The 18011-nt window shown below is 42.5% G+C and overlaps 1 protein-coding gene across 7 annotated transcripts in view; it reads right to left on the reverse strand.

The window, feature by feature from the left end:
* SFMBT2 (Scm like with four mbt domains 2) overlaps positions 1-18011 on the reverse strand; it is a 229429-nt gene that overhangs the window by 58981 nt on the left and 152437 nt on the right. For all 7 annotated transcript variants that reach the window (XR_014145456.1, XM_081820544.1, XM_081820545.1 and 4 more), the window contains 2 exons: positions 12095-12177; positions 6059-6185 (listed from right to left, as the gene is read on the reverse strand). Coding sequence is in view for 6 of the 7 variants with exons in the window: in XM_081820544.1 (XP_081676670.1) it covers positions 6059-6185; positions 12095-12177 (210 nt within the window). In the remaining variant the exon portion in view is untranslated. The remainder of the gene's footprint in view (positions 1-6058; positions 6186-12094; positions 12178-18011) is intronic.

Below are 18011 nucleotides of genomic sequence, written 5' to 3' on the forward strand. Positions count from 1 at the left end.
GTACTGCATGGAGCACTGCGTGTTATATGAAAACAATGAATCATGGATCACTACATCAAAAACTAATGATGTACTGTATGGTGACTAACATAACATAATAAAATAAAAAAAATTTTTTTAAATAAATAGGAGGGAAAAAAAATGAAAGTGATAAACGGTTTACCAGCTACCTCCACGAAAAGAACACACCTCCATCGTGTCATTATGTGATCTCAGATCTTGTATATTCTATTTGCCACAAAACTAGGTTTTCCTTTATGATGAGGCAGAGAAAGGGAATGCTGGTTATGGCTGATTGGCTCTGGGCGCCAGTTCCCGCCTTCCTGTCTGCCAATGGGGGATGGAGAGCTGAGAAACGAAACTCCCAGACTCTGCTGCACGATCGATCCCAGGGACAAAGCAGGCTCCACCGGTGGTTATCGACCCACAGGAGATGCGGAGGACAGCATGAGGCTGGGGCGATCTTGCCGCGGTTATCACTGCCAGAAAGCAAGGCTGTGACAGCTGTTACAGCTGGACTTGATACCTCCATTTCTGTTCTTAAGCTTTAAGGGTCGCTAGAGAGGCTGCAACGGTACCACTGGAACCTCACACGCTTCATGGTTGAAGCCCGTGGCAGACCAGCAGCGATTAAAGCTTCCTGCCCTCGGGAGATGCCAAGGTGCCCTTGATGTGAAGAGGCTTCTCAGTGATCGTGGAGGCACCTCGTTTCCTGTCCCAATCCCGTCCTACTCGAAACACTGTGCTTCTCAGCCGACCCCGGAGCAGACAGACTCGCCGTCTAGTTTCTAAGTTCTCTGAGTCCCAAAATCTCATTTCCCCCGGATGATAAATGAAATGTACAGCTTGGCACTGAACTACTCATCAGAGTAGATTGCATTTTACTGCCCCCACGCCCCAAGAAAATCTGAGTTCTGAGCCTCGACAGGCCTGAGGGGCTCACTTCTTACTCGAGCGGAGCATCTAGAACAGGGCTGCCCAAAAGAAGCTTCTGTAAGGATACGGACGTCCTATAACTGTGCTGTCCAAAACAGTAGCCACTAGCCTCATGTGACTAGTGAGCGCTTGACTGCAGATGGCCCAACTGAGGAACTGAAATTATAATTTAATTTAACTTAAAACAAAGGAGCCACCCATGGCTAGAAGCCATACAGTGGACAAAACAGAACTAACATTAGTATGTCCTGAGAATGTCTCCTGCAGGGGTTCCAATCTGGGGCCCATGAATTCCAAGGAGGCCCATCCAAGAATGGTTTTGAGAGGGTCCATGGATGGTCTGAAGTTGCATCAAAAATTGCATACGTGTGCAAGTGCATTTTCCCGAGTGTCGGATGCCTTCATCAGAATCTCAAAGGGGCCTGTCTCATCACAATGTAAAACTTTGTTGTGGAACTGGGACCATTCTCGGAATGGTCAGCACATTCTCAGTTCTAGTAAGATCACTTGGTCCAAAACAGATTGAATTTTCCAGGAATCTGGTACAGGAACAACCTAAGCCCTCCATTAAATAAAGTCTTCATGCACACCTGGTTTGGGCCCTCAACCCTATGCCTCATGGAAATCAATTCTGCCATGGAAGGGCTCAAGCAAGAAACCTCATTAACCTTACTTAGCATGTTATCTCCTTCATTCACGGATTTGCTCACATACTCATTCATTTATTCATTCATCAGATCTCTAGAAAGCGAGAGGACAAGGAAGGCAAGAAGCAAGCCAATATAGCCTCTAGGCCCTGTGCCAACATGGGGCAGACAGACTAGGAGCCTTTGAGAGGCAAAGGATGCTGGGCTGGAATGGAGGAGAGGCGGCTGATCCCAAGTCTCCCTAAGAAGCAAGTCGACCACTAATCCCCTTGCTGATTGTGCACAGCCAGGTGATGCCTCCCCCCAGGCAGGCAGCTGGGGGTTTACTCTCTAGAAAACAGGAAGCAGAGAGACTTAGAGTCAGAAGCACCGGGACAGGGAAACCACAACGGTAGCAAACGGGCTCATGCGAAAGTGCACACGCCCGACGTGAAGGGTCTGCACCTTCCGGTTGTCACTCCTAACAACCCAGGTGCCATGGCTCAGGACACTGGGCTAACACTTAGAGCAAATGGAAGACAGGAAAACAGCAGAGGCAGGCTGACCTCGCCACAGCCAAGAAGCCAACAGAAAATCAGATACATCAGGAAATGTCACTGGGCCGTTCCAAAGTGCATGCATTTCTCAAGAGGGGAGAAGGAGAGCTCACACTCATCCTTGAACTGTCGCTGCATCTTGTGTTTAAATTCCTCCGCTGAAATTCTACATGAGGTTCAGGCTTCGAGAGTCGCAGGCTGTTCCTGACAGTTCTCGTCGGTGGAAATCGGGGAGCCCTGCATGTAACGTGCTTGTTGAAGTGGGATGTGAAGCTCGCAGTGACAGGAGGGGATTGCTGAACTCTAGAAAGCTCCTGCCCGAAGCTATACATGGCACAGATTCAAAGACTGACACTGACATATATGTTTCTCCAGGATTGAGTGTGGAAAGATTTTATTTTCTCTGGATTTCATTTCAGAGGGCAGCAAAAAATAAGGATTAGGAGACGGTGGTAAAAGCCTAATTTGGGTTTGACTAAAGCTCTCTGTTCTTAAGATTTCAATACTTCTCAGGGGGCCTGGGAGGTGCAATCGGTTAAGCAGCCGACTCTTGGTTTCAGCTCAGGTCGTGAGATCAAGCCCCAGGATGGGCTCCCCACTCAGCGGGGTGTCTGCTTGAGATTCTCCCTCTCCCTCTCAAATACATAAATGAATAAATCTTTAAAAAAAAAGATTCTGATACTTCTCCACAGACCTGAAGATTCTGGGTCATCTTTGATTTTTCGTCCTCTGCGTGTTTGTTTTTAGAAAAAACAGAACTGAAAGCAGTGGGTAAGAACTCCTACAGGGCCTCATTCCCTCCCTATGCTCAAAGCACAAGAAAGCCAGCCGAGAGTCCCCTGCCCGTTTCCACGTGTAACAGCACTCCCAATGGCAAAACCGGGTTTTGTTGTCCCCTTCCAGAGCTCTCTTCAAAAATTTCTGTAGTGGTATCCCCTAAAAGAGTTAAATAACTTTGCAGAAACGAAGCCTGCTGGTCACCGTCCCTTTTATGGCATAAAAGGAATTTCTGCCTCAGCCAAAAGACTAAAAGTAATATATTCAGGAATATGGAGCTTATCACATCTCTTCTGAACAGGAGGAAGATATTAATAATAATGGGGGTAAGAGAAGCCAAGGAAGGCAAAGATGTAAGCCCTCTTAGGAAGGGAGCGGAAGCGCCGGGCGGACAGGTGGAAGGACATGGGGCACCCTGAGGACGGGTGGAAGACCCACACCTTATCCCCGGAGACAATGATCTGGAAGGCACGTAAAGTGATGTGGCGTGTGGGGCTGAAGACGCACGAGCACAGGGCTGCAATGTTGGAGGCGTTACCATGGAGAGCAACTCATACTACATGGCTAATGCTTATAATTGTAGATATAATCACCTCGAGCAGAGTATTAACACAAGAGAGAAAGCACTACAACATCCTCTCTAAACCACAAAAACCCCATCATCATAAATTGGCTTGCTAACCGTCAGCAGTCTGTGGGAGCTTGCAATTCTTCTCAAATATGCGTCTAAAATAATACCACCTCAATCGCATATATTTTGTTCATTGCCCACTCTTCAACATCAGCTCTTTTACAGATACTTAAAGAACTGACTTCAAGAGAAGTCAACTAGTAGATTAAAAATGATCATTTTAATTACCTAAAAGTGGTCAATTAGCCATGTGTTGAAAAATACTTCAAATCAATTTAATGCATAAAAATAACTAATAAATTGTTATGAAGTACATTCTACATTTACAGTGTCAAGTAAATAAATGGTCTATAATCAGAATCACCATAATCATAAAAATAATTTAACAGCCACAAAGTGACCATGGCAAATCTCCAGCATTTAGTCCCAGGATGGAGGACAGAAAACACTATATACATAAAACTGTGAAACGATGAGAAATAACTGCCACTAAGCTCACTGTGACTTGAAAAGTAATATTCAGGAAGGCCCCAAACAGAACAAAATCCAAAATCCCCAAAATTCAAGTTAAGAACAAAGAAACAAAATGGGATTTTACTTTTTTGATCAAACACATGATTTTGACCACGGATTCCAGGTAGATAATATGCAACAAACTGTTTATTAAAAAAAATTTTCTTTTTTAGTGTGTCAGGTCTGGAAAAAAATGGACAATCTATTTTCTGATCTGCTCTCTAATGCTGATTTCACTGCTACAGGGTAAGAAAGCACTCTGGAGAATAAGAGCTGATGTGAGCTGCCTTACATTTCTTTGCTATAAAAACAATGTTTTTATAATGTTAATAAACGCTAAAAATTTTAAATATATGCTAAATGTTGCTGCTTCTCATTCTTTTTAAGAATTGGAAAGCTGTGGGGTCTGATGAGTTAACCAACAAATATGTCGAGGACAAGGAAACTAACCCTAGGCATACCTTCACAGCTTAGCTAGCTTCGTTTCTCCATCTATAAAAATCAGGACGCTCTTACTGTTGTCTGTGTTAGGTAATTAACAGCGGTAAAGCACTCTGGAAGTACAAACTGCTAAATAAATAATGACTGCCAAAGAACTTTAATGGTAATGGGCTAAATCATAATGATGAAACATGGGCTTTGAACTCTACCATTTTTGTTTTCAAATTAATAACGCCAAGCAAGACCCCGATCTTGCAATACGGCTTTGCCTAGTATTAGGCAGCAGGTTTAATGTAGGGATTCGAAATCACAGGAGGGATCTTGTGTTTCCAAGAGCAGTTGATTCAACTTCACATGTAGTAGTGAAAATAAGGTCATGTTCTATTCCCGTGGCCGCAGATATATCATGCCTGTGTCTACTTTTTGGCTAATTCCCGCTGGAGGCCATTTTACTTGAAAATGCCCCAATCAACTTTTGATGAATTTCCTTTTATTTCACATTGATTTTGAAATCCTAAACCCCAGTAAAGTTTTAAACTAGTTTTCTAGGAATAAATGACACAGACGATGTTCACCTACAATCACTGCTCTCTACCCTTCCCACTCATTTGGACTACAAGATTTATGAGATCGAGATTATTAGCTCAGTACTGTATGGTGACTAACATAACAAGAAAAAAAGGAAGAACTTTTGATGCTTCTTACACTTGCTTACTAAAGAGACAGGATGATGAGATTAGCACCACTTCTATGACCTTGCAAACTTTCCATTCCAATGGTGGTAGGAGCATGCCATGATGGCTAAAATATGGGCCAAGAGAGCTAAATTTATTCATTCATAACTAGTCTTGTTTTTTCATATACATTTAAAATAATTAATGAATGTCATGAAAATAAAAAAACAAACCAACCAACCCAAAAAATTTAGATCACGGAAAAATGGGAAAATCTTACAGATCAGACTTAATTCTTTCTCACTGAAAATATAACATATAAAAATACAGTGTTCTATCTCAATGTAAAATCTCATCATGGTTCCGCTTATAAATTATAATGTTCTCTGAATTATCTGCACAATTATAAAAAAAGGAGCTATAAAGGAGAGTTTAAACATCATTAAACAACATATAACATATATATTTGGGGAGAAAGTCATCTCCAGTGACTATTTCAAGGTAAAATTAAACATCTACGGAAGAAAACAAAGTAAAGGGTATTATTCACATTAAAATGCAAATATATAATTTTATCCTCTTAATAACCAAGACCTCAAATACCAGTTCTAGTGACTCGTATTAATTTAATTGTGACATTAGCTTTTATAATCATAGACGTAAAAAGACCACTGTGTTCCAAACATAATTATCACACCAGTATCTCATCTCATGAAATTATTAGTTAAGATGAGAGCCTCTGAACAAATTTGTATTTGATTAGTTTCGCTTATTTAAGAACACTGAATAATTTAAGATCTGTTTAAATGGAAGGAAAGCGGAAGGGGTTATTTTGGAGAAGCACCATGTGTACATTTCCAGACGGACCCTAAGCTCTCCGGGACGGCTGTGAACCCAGCGTACCTTCCAGGTGAAGCCACATCAGCCTGCCCTTCACACTGACAACAGAGGCCACGCAGAGCTCTCCTGGGTTCCTGGGGTTGACAGCTTCAAGCTTCATGTTCTTCATGAAACCCCGACTGAATGATGTCTGAAAGAGAGAGAGAACGGACACTGAGCCAGAGGACAAGGCAGCAGGTGCAGCAACAGAGTGGCCCGCGGGCGAAGCGGGGATGCATGAGCACGTACGCACTGGCACACAGAGCTCATCCATCAGACACGGGCTTTCCCACCATTCGTCGGAAAAGAACTGGTACACAGCAGGTGCCTACTAGTATCTGTTGAAGGAGAGGATATGTTATCTTCCCAGTCCCGCATGCGCCCTGACTTCCACACAGTCACTGAGGTGCACAGCAGGTCTTCTTCCTTCCCTGTATCCCTCACTCGCAGCGCGCCTGGGCGTATCCGTGCGTGTGAGGAGTCGGCCTGAGTCTCCATCTGGCATCATTTCCTTCAGCCTGAAAAACATTCTTTAGCGCAGTTTCTAGTGCAGGTCTGCCGGTGGCGAATTCCCATAGTTTTACCTGAAATTGTCTTTATTTTACATTTGCGGTTTTTGGCTTACTTCTATTTACTTTCTCAATTCACTTTTTTAAAAATTTACATAGGAACATTCACTCTTTTTGCTGCCCTGTTCCCTGAGGGTCGGCTGTTAGAGAAACGCATATAGTCTTGCGGCCATAACCTCTATCAGCGTGCAGAGCAGTCCTTTCACCTCCAAAATACCTTTGCACTAGATCTTTGAAGATCAATCCCTCCCAGACTCCCAATTTCAGGACCATGGACCTGTCTTCTGCTCCTAGAGTTTTGTCTTTTTCCATGAGATCACATCAACGGATCCATACACTGTGCAGTCTTGCTTCTTCCACGGAAGCAAAATGCATTTGGGATTCATCCATGCTACTGCACAAATGGGCAGTTCATTCTGTTTTACTGCTGAGTATTTTCTATAGCTGTGCCACAGTCCATCCATTTACCAGTTGAAGGACATTCGAGCTGTGTCTAATTTCTGGTGATTGTGAATAAAGCCGCTATAAACCTTCAAGCACAAGTTTTTGTGTGAACAGAGTCTATTAGTCTGCTTGGAATGCCATAACAAAATAACACACACTGGGTGGCTTTAACAATAAAAATTTGTCTCGCTGTTCCACAGGCCGGAAGTCTGAGATCAAGGCATCAGCAGGGTTGGTTTCTTCTGAGGACGCTCTCCTTGGCTTGAGACAGCCACCTTTTCTCTCTGTCTCCAAACAGTCTTTCTTCCATGTACACGGTCTGTGTCCTAATTACCACTTCTCATATGGACACCAGTCATACTGGATTAAGGCCCACCCATATGGCCTCACCTTATCTTAATTGTCTCTTCGAAAACTCTAACTCCAAATATAGTCACATTGTGAGGTACTATGGGCTAGGACTTCCACTGTATGAATTTGGGGGGAATACAATGCAGCCTATAATGCAGCTTTCATTTCTCTAAATATGGAATTGCTGGACCACATGGTAAATGTATGTTTAACTTCCTAGGAAACCACCAAATTGGTTTCCATATATCATGTTGCATTTCCATCAGCAGCGTGCAGCACTCCAGTGGCTAAACATCCTCACCAGCACTTGGTATTGCCACGTTTTCCAATTTTAATCATCCTAATAGGTGTCCCGTGTTCACTAATCACAGCTTTAACTTGCATCTTCCCTATTGCTAATGATGTCGAGCATTTTTTCACACGTTTCTTTGTCATTTGTCTATCTTCCATGGTGAAGTGTCTGTTTCTCTCTTCATTCAGGAAGCATTAGCTTTGGTGGTTTATTTCTTTCAGTACTCTACAAACACTGGTTTGCTGTCTTCTGGTGTCCCTTGTCTATGATGTGAAGTTCACTGTCATTCAAACTGTTGTTCCTCTATTTGGGATCTATTATTTTCTCTCTGGATGCTTTCAAGATTTTTCTCTTTATGTCTGGTTATCAGCAGTTTGACTAGGTTGGGCTTCTTCGTATTTATACTAACTTGGGGCCCACAGAGATTCCTGAACCTGTGCATTTAGTACTTCCAGCTACTTTGGTAACTTTTGGGCATTGCTTCTTCATATATTTTTTATTCCATAGTCTCTGTGGCCATTTCTTCTGTGTCTCCAACTACACATGATATCGTCCCTCAGGTCCCTGAGATTCTGTTCTCGTTCCCCACACCCAAGCTTATTTTTCTCTCAGTTCTTCAGATAGGATCAAAATCATCAACCCTTTCCCCTGTCACCTCCATTCTGCTAGGAAGCCCTTCCAATGAATTTACTTATTTTAGGTATTTTATTTTTCAGTCCTAGAATTTCTCTTTTTTACACCTTCTACTTCTCTTCTGGCACTTCCTACCTTCTCATTCATGTTTTCCTTCTCAAACGTTAGGGTACATCTGAATCACCTGGAGAACCTTTTAAAAATGGACTGCTGTGCCTTACCCCAAAGTTTGTGACTCATTTGATTTGAGGTAAGGCCACAGAATTTGTATTTCCAACAAGTTCCCAGGTGATGCTGGAGCTGCTGGCCTAAGGACCACACTTTGGGAATCACTGCTTTGCACCAAGCTTAGTTTTAATGGGAGCTTTAAAATACATGTCTGCTAATTCCAACATCTGAGTAATGTTGGTTTGGTCTCTGTTGATTATCTTTTCTACTGAGAATTTTCATATTTCTTCATGGGCCGAGCAACTCTGAAGTCTGGATGTTTAAAATGTTATGTGGTAGAGACTCTGGATTGTGTTATGTTCTTCCCAAGAGTGTGGTTTTCTGTTTTAAGCAAGCAATTAACTTGTCTGGACTCAAACTACACACGCTGTCTCCTGAGAAGGAGCTCAAACCTCAGCTCAGCCTTCCGTCCTTAACTAGGCTGCCTGGAAGTTTGCCTGGAAAATACACAATCCAAGGATCAGCCAAAAATTTAAGCAGAGTTTATACACAGAATCTGTGCTTCCCTCTCCTGGCTCTTCCCTATCTGAGACTCTTCTCACTTTCCAACAGTTGCAGTTGCCCAAATTCCGTTATCTGGTTCATCAGGCCAGAAAGACTGTAATTTTTATATTACTGGTTTTGTCATCTCATACGTTGTCAACTGTCAAAAAAGTCTGAAAAAAAAAATCACACAATCACCCTATAATGTTTCTTCCAAGCACCTGCTCCCCTCCAGATCTTCTCACTTCTGTTCATTCTCCACACCCCCAAGGTAGTTGTTTTGGTATCCTGTCCAGAGTCTATAGTTGCTATCTGCCAGAGGATCAATTCAGCATGAGCTCAGCCAATACTCAAAGCAAAACTCCCTCCTAGCATTATTTTTAAATAAATATAAGATTTTCCAAAATCATCCACTACTATAAATTTCAACCAGACATTACAATACTGTAATATATCTATTTTGAAATACATAAACTGAGATTAACAGGTTCTTGTAAATAACAGAGATTACATCCTTATGTGACCCATGGGAAGACACCAAGGTTATTCACATTCACGTCTCTTTTTATACAGGTTAAGTTGCAAATGCAATTACACCTTTATCTAACCAGGACAAAATTATCCAGTGTATGTTGAGAAAGCAATTTGCACTTTTCCTTTATGTTTCTTTGGAAATAGGAAACACAGAAATTCTAGGTGGGCTATTTTTCTGCAAGTCATCCTGCCCCATCCATACATACTATGTATTGAGCTTCTTTTTGATAATATGACTCGACAGACTGCCCGAAAAGCCTCTAAGTAAGTCAAAATGTTTTTTTATCCTACTTAATAAGGGAAAACTACAACCGCATAACCTATTTTCATTTCAACTCACTGCTTGAGGGTAATTTATAAAGATCAATAGCAAAACTGTTACCTGTGAGTTTATTTTACTAAGCATTTGGCTGTGTCAATCCATTTCAGCATTGCCTCTGATTGTTAAACATCCCCCGGGAAATCCACTTCCACACCACCCCTCCTCTAGTACACACAAGATGTGTGATTAAAAAAATGAATTCATAATAAGCATTCCATTAAAGAGCACTTGTAGCAAGCTAACAAATTCAGCAAAGCACCAGTAATGCAATGCACACGCCAACAGGCAGATAACAATCCTGTCGATTAAATAAACGGAGGGCCAGAAACAAAACGGGCCATATTTGTAACAAGTGCATTCCTAATGAATATGCCAGCATATTCATTAAAAGAGATTTCATCTTGGTAGCTAAATCCTGAAAGCTCAGAGGCCACCTGGGGATGTGGCTGCTTGTCCACGATTAAATTGCACATAGCCAGCTGCTGATGGAACAGGAGCAGAAGACGGACGGATGGAAAGCAGCTGCGGTGGAACTGTGTTGTCAGAGAAGAAACAACTCCCCACCTCCAAAGCTAGGGGACACGTCAGGATTCTCCTCCCTCCCAAGGCTGGAGAGGCAGGGAAGGAATATTTCTTTTGTCAGGTAGAAAGCGCAACTCCAGAGGGGTTTGGGGATGTTTTGATAAATATTTCCACGATCCTAAGTGAAAGGCAACGAGGCCAGGACTCTGTGACAAGTGATGTCACTGTGGTAAAAAGTCTAGTGAGACGCACTGGGACTTGATAAGCCCCGGGAGCTGACCCGCGGCTATCCTCATGGTGGCGTGCCTCCACGGTGTCCCTGTCCTACCTCCTCAACTCACCACACAGATCTTTCCATGCTGCAGAACCACCTTTGTGCAAACGCAGTGTCAGCCAGGAGAAAGTCCCTTTGGTCATTTCTGGAGCCCTGCTTTCCAGCTCTGCCGCTGATGTGTTTCCACATATGTTAAGTACAAGCCGGCCCGCTGATCAACCTACTTCATTCTTCAAAATCCGCCTCTGACTGATGCTTACTATTGAGCTTCTCTATGAAGCCAACCCCTCTGCCTCTTAGTTCTCGTATGCTATTAGCCCCACAGTACAAATTATAGGGGGTGGCAAGGAATCAGCAGGTCTAGGAGCACATGTCCAAAAAGTCTTTGATTTGGGGGCTCTCTGCACTGTACTATCTGCAGTCCCCAGTTGGAGGATTGAATCTTTTTTTTTTAGCATAAAGAATTAACTTTCATAACTAAATGCATGTTTAACACAGGAAGCTATATATTTACACCTCATTCTCAAAACAGAAATAATAATCCAGATCTCTTTTCATAGTTCCTAGGGTTGATAAGGTTTCAATGAATAATTTATAAGCTGCTTTATACAACCAACTCCTACAACTAAACAAGTACACATGTGTGAACACACACACACACACGGACTCACACAGTGCTATTTTATGGGCCATCAGGCCAACAGCTCTATTTGAACCAGGAGGTGGCTTAAAGTAAGCAAAGCAGAGAACTGTTGGACTGGCATCTTATTGAAGTAATCCAAGAAAAGAAGTTGATGATCATATATTGAGACTATACCTCAAGAGCAGAGAATCTCCTATCAATGGGCTTATCAACAGTATACTCCACACAGCAAGTGCATATGTAACGTGTCCTCCTTTTTCTATAGTATGGACTCCTGGCTGACTTAGTATGGACTCTTGGCTGCAAAAAGCCACACGGCCATGGCACATTTCCTAGCCTCATTCATGGCAGGTGTGGCCGAGGGACTGGTTCTCACCAATGGAAGGTGAATGGAGTAACATGTCAATATCAGCTACAGTGTTTAGAAGTAAGACTAGCTTCTTTCACCCCTTTCCCTTACCTGCTCACTAGATTCAGATGATGAAGCCAAAGGCTCACTGGAGGCACGCACTCATCAGGAACACACTGGACCCTTCCGTAAGTGAGAACTGACTGACCTTATCCGGAACCACCATACATTTAGCGGTGGATCTGTTACTACAGCCCAGAGTCACGCAGATACACAACCTGAAAGAGGACTTTTTCAAAACTACAAAAGCTTTACGATCCTGTGGTACACGGCAGCACTCTAATCTTGCTCAGGAATAGAAAGCAACTTACAAAATTTATGGTGATAAAAGGAGTCGCAAGAACCAAGCTGCTTACATTTCTGAAGCAGAAGGGAGGTGCTTCTTCTGTCCCATGCTGCTTGTGATAATCCGCCCAGTCGAAGTCCTGGCCAGAGTAACCTGTACAGGATGAAACACAGACAAAACAGCGTTCATCAGGCTAAAGCTCAGACCAAATGAACAGCTTTAGAGGTTGTCACTCATTAAAATAATAAGCGGTCCAAGAATAGGGCCCCAAAGGGTGAAGTCCTCTCCTATTCCGGACAGCATGTCAGATTTTCTAAGGAGCATGTGGGAAAATGTAATGTACTAAATTCTGATAAGGTATACCATCATTATCATAATGTGGGGCCTGAAACCAGGTAAAGGGTGGAATTTACCCACATCAGCACATGCCAGGGGAGGGGGGACAGATCTGCTTTGGGGGAGAAGAGGTGAGACAGGATATTATACACCATACAACCGCAAAATGCATTTGCAGAAATATACAGGAATAACTCCCTCCACGTAAATCCTGAGTTCACATGAACTTGCTTCTCAATATCTTCATGGAAACCATGAGACTTTATTGGAAAACACCACCCAGGGGATGGTTTTTTAAAGAGTAACAGAAGGTAGAATAAATAGAAAACAAGGAGTTGAGGCTTTCCCGAGAAAGCCTCAAAAGGCACAAAGGGCAACAGCAGTCCTGCTTTAGGATCGCACCGCGGAGGAGGAAGGAAAGCGAGAATCGGCAAAGACGGGCCTCGCCAGGTGAGGCTCTGGGGACACATCAGAGACATGGAAGGAGGAGTTCGAGAAACATTTATTCCTACATACTAAACTTAATGCAATACAGATCTTACCACAGCTGTTTTTTTCCCTTCTTTATTCATTTCACGTGGCAGGAGGGGCACAATTAAGAGTATATCTGTCATGACCACCATGACAAGACATGGGAGAAGGTCTTGGGAAGATCATCACCATGCCAAGACATGGGAGAAGGTCTTGGGAAGGTCGTGGGAAGAGAAAACGGTTCCAAATCATAAAGTAAGCACAGCATTGGGTGTACAGTTTAACCAGGACAGCATAACACCTCCTCCTGTGAGTGTCATTTGCATTTCCCGTGAACAAAGGATAGCAATGAAAGCGAAGAGTGTAGTGCCAATTGGGATAAAAAGGAAACTGTAAAATGTCACCATAACCTTCACTTGAGTGTTCTCTCTTGATGGTTTTAATGGAAAATAAATCCACAAGGGAGTTCTTAAGTATGTTTTTGAGCCAAGTCCCCATCTTCTCTTCCCCGTATCATCGTAAATCCTACACCTGCAAATTCACTTAACATGGGGACTTGTAGTTACTAAATCCCATAGCAGCAGAGTGACTGCAGAAATTGTTCTTTGAAGAAAGTCAAGATACCAGGTGCCTCCTACCTCCATTTGTACTCCCAAGTACCAGGTAGTATTTTCTTTTCATTAAGGAAGCTCAATCTACCCAGTTTCTTTAGAAGATGGGAATGGGGTTAACCAAGAAAGCACCTGTCCTCCTCTGGCCCAGGGCCTAACGCTTGGCCCTCCCATCCCCTGCTGACCATCAGTGACAGAAGTACCCCCCTTTCTTCCTAAGACATGCCGGTCATTCTATAAAGGCTGACAACTCCTCATTTCTTTCCAATAAGGAGACAAAAAGTCTTATAGTTTTGAGATGCTGTACTCTTTCTAGAGTTTCAAAGAGATTCTGAAAGTTTTTCCACCTGCCCTTGCCCCCAGCCCCTCTCTCCAGAGCCAGATGGAGAGTTCTGGTAGGGGTTTCTAGAAGGGACCCCCTCATCAGAGGTTTCTGGAAGGGACCAAACCAACTTTTTTCTGAACACTCATAAACAAAACATGTTTTAGACAAGATAATGCAAGTTTCTTTACAATTAATAAAACCTCCACTTTGAGAATGGTTTCTCTGGAGCTGTTTTGGATCAAATCTTTACATTAATGTGTAAGAACAAAAGAATTTGCCAAAAGACAGCTCAAAATGCTGAGAATCTACGTGACGTATAAAAGGAGGACATTGGGATTTTAGAGCCAGCTCTATCAGGAACTGGGTGAAACAAGGCGAAAGCAAATGGAATCTTCTGTGCCTGACTTCCCTTATTCACAAAACAAAGGGAAGATCTTTAAGGCACCTCTAGCTGTTGCATTTCGTAATTCAGAGTCACCATTATTCATTATTTTACCGTGGCTACTTAGGATTTTTTCCCCTCCTTCTGTGGTAAATTCCTTCCTCTTCTCCTATGAAAAAAGTATGGCAGGGTAGATAAAGAAAGGTTATGAAACAAGATAATTCCTAAAAGCTCTCCACGGAATAGCTGAAGACAAGATGAATCCTGCAACAGAAGGACCCCATTTGTTTAGGGTTGTGGCAGACTGACTTTGCTAAGGCCAGGATCTCCTTCCGTTTCGATGTCTCTTCCCTGGACCTCTGCTGCTTAGTTACTTTCGTGAGCCGACAAAAATTTCATCAAATTATGGGGGAAGAGGGGAAATAGGAAAAAAAATATAGATGAATGACAAGCCATTTTCTGATATACCATGGAAATCTGGGTATTCTTTATGGTCAGATAAAACTTTCCAACATAGAAGTCACCTCTACTCCCCCTACAGAGGCATTTAGCTAGGCTTTCTATAATCATGTTTATAACCATGAACTTCCCAGGGGCTTCAACCCACTCCATCAAATATCATGCTCTATGGTTTCTTAGACCTACAGTCAACCCTTCTATATCCAGTCTTCCAGACTCTCTCTATGGGGAGCCATTTTTAATCTAATAATTTTAAGATATAACCCAAGTCTTGCTGGATACCTACGCAACAATGGATGATTTTGCCCCCAGAGCTTTTCATTTCCTTGAACATTTGAACAGCCTAGACTTCTCCTCCTCCTCTTAGGGACCTATATTCACTTCATCACTTAAAATTCTTTTCCTTCAGGCTGATAATGAGCTCGCTCTTTGTAAGGCAGTTTTGTGACAGCCCAGAATATAACTGCTACACAAAAACAAATTGCTCTGGTTTGTATAATAGAGACAACAGGGGTCAATTATACTCATTAATCAACAAAGACAGAACAAGAAGTACTGAGGCTTAACTGTGGCTAGGAAAACATGTTGTAAAACCAGGAGGGAGGAAAATAGCAGAGGGGAAAAGAAAATAAAAGGAAATCAAAACCCCTCGGGCTATTAAAATCTGCAACAAGCTGCCCCAGGGAACTGTTGAACCATGGCCACTGGAGTTATTTAAGCTTTTATTAGTGTTTATTCTGAACGAAGTTCCAACTGTTACAGGTCCAAAAGAGAACAGGTCGTTGACCCATTTCCTTGTGATACAAATTAATTGGCACAAAACAGCCCCACTTGCAAACATTACTATTGGTCCTGCAAGTGGATAATCCTTTTAGAAAACAATTTGGCAGTAAAAGTGTTCACGAACTTTGACAACAATTTCACAACAATTTAAAAACAATCCTAAAAACTGAAAAAGTATCCTACATTAAGATACAATGGCATTATTATTGGTAATTCTGGGGATGGAGACCACTTTATATCCCCAAATCAGAAGGGAAAGGAAACTCATCCAAGGTCCATGTGAATCATAGGGGAAATTGCACATAGTTTGTAAAAAAAAAATATGAACACATTACTGCTATAGGTTTAGATGGAAAGACTGCCTGGCACAGCATGTATAGAATTATCAAATTTATATAAAAGTATGCAAAGAAAAAGACCAGAGGAAATGTAAGGAAAACTTAGTAATGGTAAATATCAACATGGTTATCTGGATGGTGGGACTTGTGGATATTTTTTTCTTCTATCTCTTTGTATTTTCCAAGTTTTCAATAATGATCATAAATTATTTCAATAAAAACTATTTGAATGTGTAGCACCTTTGCTCCATTTTAAAAGATAAGGCACTAGTCAATCAATCAAGAGCTAATTCCACATGGAGGATACACCATGACCACCTCCGAAGAGCCAACCTCCAGCTTCTCATTTGCTAACAGAATCCTGAGTTTATCCAGTTCCTACAGGAGGTTAGGACTCTCCTCAGCACCAGGAAGTGAATCATGACAACCTCATATAATCATGGTGGTTTAGACACAGAGAGTAAGAGCTGCTCGTCGATGCTGAGTGAATACAAAAAAAAAAATTGTACAATCTTCAAAAATACCATTAGCAAAAAAAAATATCATCTTTGCCATCTACCTTACTGGCAAAATGAAAGATAATAATAAGAAGCTACCACTGCAAAGTCTGTTGGAAAACAGGTGCTTTTATGCATTTCTGGTTGGCACAGAACTCAAAAAACCGCTGCAGATGCCAAGTGGGCAATGTGTCAAAATCTTTAAGAAGGTGTCTACTCTCCACTAGCCATTTGCTCATTCACATATTCCATCATTTAAAAGCACTTATTAAGTGCATGCTCCATGCCAGGCACGGTTCCAGTACTAGGCACGCAGAAGTGAACAAAACCAGCAAAAACCCTTACCCAGGCAAGCTTACGTTTCAGTGAGAGGAGACACATAATGCACAAATATAAAAAGTCAGATGATCAGAGCGTTATAGAGAGAAGCAGAGAAGGGGCAGAGGGAGGGATGAAAGTCTTGAGGAAAAGCTGAAAGTCCGAGGAACTGAAGAAGCAAGACTTGTGGCCATGTGGGGCAAGGGCAGGCCAGGGGGAGGGGCCAACAATTGGGAAATTCCAGGAGCATGTCTGGAATGTTCTAGAAAGAGCAAGGCGGGGGGACTGCAGGGCTGGTCAGAATGAGCTGGGGTGAGAACAAGGCAGTAATTCCACTATGGAGCATCCTACAGAAATAATAGGATGCTGTGCAAACATTTTATGCATCAAAGCAGACGAGAACAATACACACAAACAAGAGGGACGTGTTTAAGTCATTTATTTATCTGCAAATCACGGAACTTTCCCGTCATTTAAAGCAGGAGACATTTTGGCATGTAAGTGGCAAATCAGTGTGTATAAAATAATTAAATCAATACACAAAGTTACATATTCTGGGAAACAGAAATCTAAAAGAATATACACCAAAAGTTGTTTCTTCAGGATAGGAAGCTTCTTTTTTCTCCAAATTTTAAAGAATGAATGTGTTACTATATCTATAAATAAAAAAAAAGAATAGTCTCTAAGGGACACCTGGGTGGCTCAGCCGGATAAGCCTCTCCCTTCAACTCAGGTCATGATCCCAGGGTCCTGGGATCAAGCCCTGCATCGGGCTCCTTGCTCAGCGGGAAGAGTCTGCTTCTCCCTCTCCCTCTACCCCTACTCATGCTCGCTCTCGCTCTCTCTCTCTCTCCCTGTCTCTCTCTCTGTCAAATAAAGAAAGTCTTTAAAAGAAAATCTTTAACAAAACAAATGGAAGTCCTAAAAAGTAGTAACACTTTCTCAAACAAGGAAATGCATTTAATTCAGTCTCCAGGTTGCTGGCCGTTGAGGGTAAGATGAGGATGAAACAGGTTCAGCTGTCACCTGCTTCAGCAGGTACGGAGAAGGACACACACACCATGTGGGAACTGGGACTTCAGGATGGAGGGAGACATGGAGAACTTGCAAAGAAAGCTTGGAAGACGCCCACCACACTGACTGAAGAACACATAGCCCCATAGGGAGATGTCCACCTCAGAGCACATTCATAGGGCTGATGTGTAGATGTAGGAGGCACGTCCACACAACACAGGTGAGGAAGCAAGACCACAGACGTCAGGGGGCAGGCACAGCCCCGGGAACCAGTCTGTTGACTCCTGAGCCAGGTTTCCCAACAATCTCTCAGTTCCACTCACGCATGAGTCTGCACACAGGCTCATAGGCAAGAAGGCAAAGACACTCGTAACTGCCTAAAGCCCTTCTTTTCACCCACATATCCCCTCCTTGCCCCCGGCCCTGAAGTCTTCCAGCTCCCTCATTCCGTCC

Source organism: Leptonychotes weddellii, chromosome 5 (assembly GCF_054177405.1).
Source record: "Leptonychotes weddellii isolate Sample4059 chromosome 5, ASM5417740v2, whole genome shotgun sequence".
In the NCBI taxonomy this organism is placed as follows: domain Eukaryota; kingdom Metazoa; phylum Chordata; class Mammalia; order Carnivora; family Phocidae; genus Leptonychotes; species Leptonychotes weddellii.